The sequence below is a fragment of the Arachis ipaensis genome, chromosome B05, assembly GCF_000816755.2.
Source record: "Arachis ipaensis cultivar K30076 chromosome B05, Araip1.1, whole genome shotgun sequence".
Taxonomy (NCBI): domain Eukaryota; kingdom Viridiplantae; phylum Streptophyta; class Magnoliopsida; order Fabales; family Fabaceae; genus Arachis; species Arachis ipaensis.
This window is the reverse complement of record NC_029789.2, coordinates 4,854,139-4,861,542: the sequence shown is the minus strand read 5'-3', so window position 1 is coordinate 4,861,542 and position 7,404 is coordinate 4,854,139. Positions and strand designations below refer to the sequence as shown.

The window sequence follows — 7,404 nt, the reverse complement described above, 5'->3', positions numbered from 1 at the left end:
TTCACGGCCCCCCCCCCCCAAAAAAAAAATAAAATAAAATAATAATAAGCCCTTTCATTCCTTCTCACTTTTCTTATATCATTATTATTATTATTATTATTATTATTATTATTATTATTATTTGTTACTATATATCAATCACAATAACAACCCCATTCTCATTCCTCTGTTCTATCAAAAAACAGAACAGCACTGTCTCTGTTTCTCTGTTTTCTTCTTCTTCTTCTTCTTCGGTTTCGGTTTCTGTTCAGCCATGGCACTGTCACGTGCCATGCTTGTGTTAGCTATGTCCATAACTCTGGTGGCAACAATGTCCACAGCGCAACAAGCTCCGTCACCTTCACCTTCAGCTTCACCCAAGAGCTCACCATCAACACCAAAAACACCATCGCCAGCTTCACCAGTGGCCCCCACCACCACCCCTCCACCACCTGCCACATCTCCGGTCTCACCACCGGTTTCACCGCCCCCACCAACGTCAAGCCCAACTCCAACTTCCTCAAGCCCAAGCCCAAGCCCATCTTTCACGACGTCAACACCTCCTTCAGCCTCTGCTCCTTCCCCTGCTTCATCACCATCCATAGACTCTCCACCATCTCCCACGCCGTCATCGTCACAGTCACCGTCACCATCACCATCACCGTCACCATCCACCGGAGCGCCTCCGAAGTCCCCAAGCTCAAACAAAGCGTTTGTTCATGGAAGCAGCTTCAGCTTGGTGATGGTAGCAGCATTGTTGGGTGGTGGTGCAGTGCTTCTTGCTTGAAGAGAAAGGATGGTGTGTACTTGGTTGTAGCTTCTTCCTTCTCTCTCTAGTTTTACACTCGTTCCTTCCCATCCCTTTTAGCTTCTTGTTTCATAGATTTGGTTTATGATTTTTGAGTGCTTCATTGTTGATTTGTTTGGGAGGATGAGCATCTATTTACATAACAGACATGTGTGTGTATTTATTTATGTTACTTGTCACATTGTAGCATTTTGTAGCTCACTCAATAAGAGAGATCTCATTATTTCTATTTATGTTTTCTAATGTCTAATATTATTCACACTTGACAACACAAAACGTAAGTCTTTTGAGTCAAGTCAATGGCATGACATACATTCACATATACCTAGTAATTAGTGTAAAACATGGATCTGTATTGGGAGTGTGTGTGTAGTTGGAAGTTAAATAATGATGAATGTTGTTAACTGAAGCCTTGTTGTTGGTGTGTAAATACAAGAGAGATAAGAGAGTAATGGGATAGGTGCAATTGGTGGTGGTGGTGGGGAATGAGAGATGCAGAAAAAGGTTAGGTGGTAGTAGAGATAGCTGTTTAAGAGAGCAACATGTGGAAGAGATTAAAGAACGCTCAAAGGTCAGTTATGCTTTTGGAATTTTGTGAGTGCTCATCATAATGGAATTCCAAGAATAACAAGAGCCTCATAATTGATGCGGCTTTCTTTGTGGTAAAAAAAAATGTTACTTGATGGAACTTATATACAAAAGAGATCAGATTAAAACTAGGGTTCAGATAGTCTGAACTAAAGGGTATCCAAGGAAAATGATTTTAGAAGACACGATTTTCTGATGAATCTAATTCCCTTTTTTGATATTGATCGTCGTTTAATTATATTATAGCTTTGATTGAAGACCTTTATCTGCCTGTATAGCTGTCTCTACATGAATTTAGTCACATTCATATTATTATTATTATTATTATCTCACACACCTTAGAGGAGTGAGTGTTGATTGATTTACAATCCGAATATGTGGCCATTATATTTTGTTGAATACAATACAAATACAAACTCTTGACACAGTCAACACCATATAATGAGGGGAGCATTAGAGAAGGACACGCTGTCCTTGGCACCCGTTCCTCATACTTCACTTTTTTGACACAATGAAATCAAAGCATTTAGACTTTTACTTATTCTTCTGAAACAACCACACTAATTCTAGCTGTAGCCATATAAATGGTCCTTGGTGCCATAAAGCTCAAGAACTTATTCATTTCTGATCAAAATACAAAGGGAGAATTTGGCGACCAACAAAACAAAAAGGGGAGAGAATTTAGTACCACACCAAATAAAGCATTAGATTCCTACGCTATGACTTGTGGGCATAAAACTTGTGTGTACCAATGTAAGTGCAAACTTATCAAGCACTAGCATTTTCTCCTTTTGCCTTTTATTATTAGTTACTTACAAAAGGGATCAACGATCAGCACTATAAAAATTAATTTTCTACAATTATTGATGGAATGTTCTACATCACATACACAATTAAAAAGAAAAGATAAGGTAGATGTCCATTACTAATTAGGCACAGATATTGCATACCACGTCGTAATAAGACTTGTTATTGAGTATAGTAATACACGAACCAGTTCCTATATTTGGTAAGCGTGGACCATTTATTTTACTCTTGGTTACTTCTCTCCCTTTTTTCTATTATTGTTTTCTCCTTTGGACTTGGGTACGTTACGATCTGCAAACACAAGTATGAAAATATTATATAACCTAATTATAAGAATTTTTTTCTTCTATTATCAGAACATATCTCTTTGTATGGAAATTTTATGTAACCTACTTTTAAGATTTTATTGAATTTTTTTTCACGAAGATGTGTTAATTTCTTTTATCGTTAATTAAAATCTCTTGTCGAGCCTAGACTAGGGCTGGCAATACCCTACCCTAACCCTACCCGCGGGTTGAAAATTCTATTAAAACTCTACCTTACCCTACTCGCGGGTTAAGAATCTCTCAACCCTAACCCTACCCGCACCCTAAAGTTCTAAACCCTACCCTACCCTACCCGCAGAAATATTAAATTTTTTCAAAGTAAATATAAAATTCAATCATTTCAAATTTTATACATATTAATAACATAAAAAATAACAAACTAATGCTCTAAATTACTAAATTAACTAACTAGTTTAGTGGTTGTTCACTTATTGTAAGTCATTACATAAGAGAGGTTGTGGGTTTAACTCTCACTTCCTTCACTATATACCTAACTTTTATAAAATATGTGTTATATTTGAGGTGCGAGTAGGGTAGGGTAGGGTACACCCTAAACCCGTACCCTACCCTACCCGCAGGCATACTCGGACCGTATCCTACCCTACCCGCAGCGGGTAGGGTATCCTACCCTACCCGAACGGGTTGGACCGGGTTGGGTACCCGCGGGTAGGATATGAATTGCCAGCCCTAGCCTAGACAAAAGGTCACCTTACTCTAATCACTAAAAATAAAACGCAAATGGCCACAAAATCTGAAATTTTCAAAATAGAATGATAGTTCTCCAAGTCTTTGTTGGGCCTAAGCTCGGTAATAAACCAGAAATAAAATGAAATAAAAACACACGACCAAAAAACTAAAATAAAATAAAAATAGAGACATATGCGGCCGAGTTAGAGTAACCAGTACCGATCCTTCTTAAATTTTCCAAAAATAGTTTTGCTGGGCCATTTGTTCACTTTTCTTGGGAGGAGATTATAATATGCTATCATGAAAATTCCTTACTAGCGTTTGGTGGAGATACAGAGACTAAGAGATAGAGATTGAAATAAATCTCAGTATTCTGTTTGGTGCAAAGTGGGAGACAGAAATTAAAACAAGAATGAAACTCTAATTTAATTTGTACAAAGGGTAAAATTGGAATTAATTAATTGAAATGAGGATATTTTAAGTATAAAATGTTATTAAAATTTTAGTCTCCATCTCTAAAAATTTTAGTCCCCTGTGTCTCTATTTTTTGGAGATACTGAAATACTGAAATTTTAGGAAGAGACAGAAATTTTAGTACCAGTCTCTGAACCAACAAACATGATACTGAGTCTCAATCTCTCGGTCTCTGTCTCAGTACCTCAAAACAAACGCTACCTAAATATGTAGCATCTTATGGTGATCCAATTTAAAATGTGATACTCTTTTCGGGCTTATAATCTATCCACTAATTCATTTCGTAACTCTTTCAAAAGTTAAAAAAAAAAAACCGTAAATGTGTATCACGGTGAGTAAGTTATTCTCAACCTACTCTTTTTCTTTGTTTTCTTCTGCACTCAAAACAATTAGTACATGGCAACTCATTTCTAATTCTACCTGCAGAATTTGCTTCAAGTTTGCTTGGTGGTACTTTCAGGTCCTCCACTAGTATCTGTCGAAGCTTCTCATTTTCCTCCACAAGTTCTTCAATGATTCTTTGGTGTTTCAAGACCTAAATCCATAAAATAAAATAAAATAAAGTCAAAACAATTGAAATGGTTAAACGACCGGTTAGCTGTTGATAATCTAAGTATGGTCGTTAACACCAATTACAAAGAACGAAAAATTACCATCTGAAGTACATTGTTCTCCGACTGCAGGCGTCCAGCCCCCTATAACAAAGAGAAAGATCACGAGAAAAAGTTTAAAGGTGTGATTATTGTAGAGAAGGGACAAGACTTCCAATAACAGCATATTATTAATCTAATTGGAAGGTATGTACTAAACTACCAAAGATATCTCAAAAGTGCATATAAAGAAACACTATCTAATCTTCATTTATTGCTCTAAAACATGGAAGCAAGAATGGCATGTGTAGTTTAATCCAACAGATGATAAAAGTACAGGGCAAGGGGCATAAAACATAAATAGGTTGATGCTACTCATCAAGTTTCGAAAAAAAAAAAAGAAAGTTTTATCAAATGCAAGACAAGGCATATAACACCTAATGGTAACATATGGAAACGAGTGCATACCGATTCATCAAGTCCTCCTTCCTCCCCTTTCAGCAATGGATTTTGCAGAAAGTTGCTAATAACCTTCTCGGTTCGGCTGCCAACTTTAGGGTCAATTGCATTTCCTTTAATGGTAGTACTTTCAAAAGCTGAGCCAATTTGCATAGATTGGGACCCTGCAAGACCCTGAGTAACTTGATCCGCTGGTTTACCTGCCAGCTGCATCGTGCTTGCTGGTGAAATTTGGTTTTTATCGACCATGTTTATACCACTTTGAAAGGACGCTGAAAATGCACCCGGATTGAAGGGTAAATTGGGAACAATACCAAGCTTCATCATCATCTTTGTCATTGCTACCTAGCAAATTAAGATTGGAAACATTATATATATAATACATAATGGACAAAATACAGAACAACACTTTTGAGAAGACAGAAATTTTACGTACCATAACACAAGATTGAATTTGATTCAACACCCCTGGTTTCACGGCAACGCCTGCCATAACAAATAGGTACAAACTCAGCAATGAATTGAAGAATAAGTATAAAACATGGAAAGTCTCTGTGAAGTAACATTAACAAGAAGAATCCATTTTGGCCTGGAATAAACATAGGATAGCTAAGTTTCATTGAAGCTCAATACTTGCGTCTAGCCTTGCATTCTAAAGCATCTCAAGGCAATTCATAACAAAGTATTCTGCTCCCTCAGTTTCATTCTTAGTGTACCATGGATATGAACGTACAAGTTAGCATTGAAGTTTATTTGCTATATCGATTTTCTCATGCTATGTCAATATTTTGCAGCAGAAATACTTTAACACATATGGCATACCAGCTCCAAAACCATGGCCAAAACCAACTCCACATCCAACACCGACTTCAATATTCTTAGCTCCCAACTTCTTCAACTGTGTAAATATGAGAAACGAATATTTGATGAGAGAAGCAGGTCAATTTAAACTCCTTGCTCCACCATCAAGAGAGAAAAGAAAGATAAGTAAGATCAAAATAAGAATGCAACTTTAAACATGAAATGGCGAATTCTGACTTACAGAGGTATTAAAATGCCTGGTAACACCCGAGAATGCATCAGTTGCACCTCTGGTTGCACTCATCACTTGATTCAACATTGGTATTGCAGCTACACCAAACAATAGTAACAATAAAGCTCTCTAGTAACATTTCTCAATTAATAAAGATTGAATAGATATGCATTAGGCCTTTATCAAGTACAGAACATAAATGTGAAAAAACTGCTACTAGTACTTGACTCACTCAACTTTAAAAAACCAAAACAAATACGAATATCATAAGAGTAAAAGTAGGGGAATTAAAATAATAATAAAAGATACATGGTTTATTGGGAGAAGAGTGAGTAGGGTTTTGGTCATTCTTGGGTTTGAAGAAGCGTCCCAAGTCCATGATGTACAATGTGAATGCGATTCTTTGAAGAATGACAATAAGAAGAAGGAGGAGGAGGAGGTTACCTAGATTTAAAGGGCGACCAACGCCGATTCCTACTCCACATCCGATTCCAAAACCGGTGAACACTTGACCCACCTTCAAAGTAAACGGATTCTCAAATCTAAACCCTTCTTCTTCTTCACCCCTTCTACTATCCATTCCTACACAAGCTCTCTTTGCTTTCTGTCAAAATCTTTCTTCAGAATTTTCCCCCCGCATCATCGGAGGGGTGAAATTACCGGGAGGCCCTTCCTAATACGCATGAAATGCCATCCGAACTAACATAACTGACATCAAGTGAGGTTTGTATCTCAAGTTCTGAACTGAACGTCAAACTTGGTAGGAAACGCTGCACCGGAATTTCTCCGTTAACAATAGTACGGGTTGGGCCTATTTTATTTTGGGCCTTCATTGTTAATTAAAAATGAACCTAGCCCATACTGGCCCACTATACTTTACTAAATAGTCAGTCACCAACTCACCATATTCAGCTGCATATCATATATTCATAAAAGAGGAAAGTATCGTTTTTGTCCCCAATGTTTGGGATAAGTTCTATTTGTATTCCTAATATTTAAATCGTTCTATTTGTATCCTTAACGTTTATAAAAGTGATTCAAGGTTATTCTACTATCAATAATACTAACAAATCAGATTATATTTTTCAATTATTCTCACTTTGATGTATTCATTCTCAATTAAATCTCACTTGGATGTGTTCGATTTTAATATTATACCCACTATTTGTGTTTAGATTCAATTATGTCCCTAGAAAAGTGAATTATGTAAATGTTATAGGAATTAGTTTCAACATTTGATGAGCTATTTTTCGAAGTAGATCATCGATTCTATCCCAGACATTTGTATTCTAACTTTAAGAAGAGATTTTTAAAACCCAAACTAAAGCGCTCATGATGTGTAATTGACAGCAGGATAATATTGAATCACTTTTACAAATGTTAGGAATACAAATAGGACGATTTAAATGTTAAGAACACAAATAAGATTTACCCCAAACGTTGAGGACAAAAACGATACTTTACTCTTCATAAAATTATACACGTAGACAAAGTATGTCTGGTAAAAATTCACATGATTGAGAATAAAGTTTATATAAAGTTGATAATTGAGAATTATTAATCTTATTATAATTGAAAGATAATTTTATATAAATTTTTACTAAAATATAATTATATTATGAAAATAAATAAATATTTATGATATTATTAGGC

The 7,404-nt window shown here is 36.0% G+C and overlaps 2 protein-coding genes across 4 annotated transcripts; one reads left to right on the top strand and one right to left on the bottom strand.

Moving 5' to 3' along the window:
- LOC107642599 (vegetative cell wall protein gp1) lies at nucleotides 145–1,020 on the top strand. Its single transcript, XM_016345996.2, has one exon. The coding sequence runs from the start codon at nucleotides 254–256 to the stop codon at nucleotides 764–766; it is 513 nt and encodes a 170-aa protein (XP_016201482.1). The 5' UTR covers nucleotides 145–253; the 3' UTR covers nucleotides 767–1,020.
- Nucleotides 2,034–6,543, bottom strand: LOC107642597. 3 transcript variants are annotated; one of them, XM_021122876.1, is made up of 8 exons: nucleotides 6,196–6,543; nucleotides 5,761–5,849; nucleotides 5,541–5,616; nucleotides 5,155–5,204; nucleotides 4,728–5,063; nucleotides 4,323–4,364; nucleotides 4,090–4,204; nucleotides 2,034–2,473 (listed from the first exon to the last, which is right to left on the bottom strand). In XM_021122876.1, the coding sequence occupies exons 1-8, from the start codon at nucleotides 6,329–6,331 to the stop codon at nucleotides 2,415–2,417; spliced, it is 903 nt and encodes a 300-aa protein (XP_020978535.1). In that variant the 5' UTR covers nucleotides 6,332–6,543; the 3' UTR covers nucleotides 2,034–2,414. The 3 variants fall into 3 exon arrangements, with proteins under 3 accessions (XP_020978535.1, XP_016201479.1, XP_020978536.1); XM_016345993.2 differs by lacking the exon at nucleotides 2,034–2,473 and having other exon boundaries at nucleotides 3,972–4,204; XM_021122877.1 differs by lacking the exons at nucleotides 2,034–2,473; nucleotides 6,196–6,543 and adding an exon at nucleotides 6,061–6,157 and having other exon boundaries at nucleotides 3,972–4,204.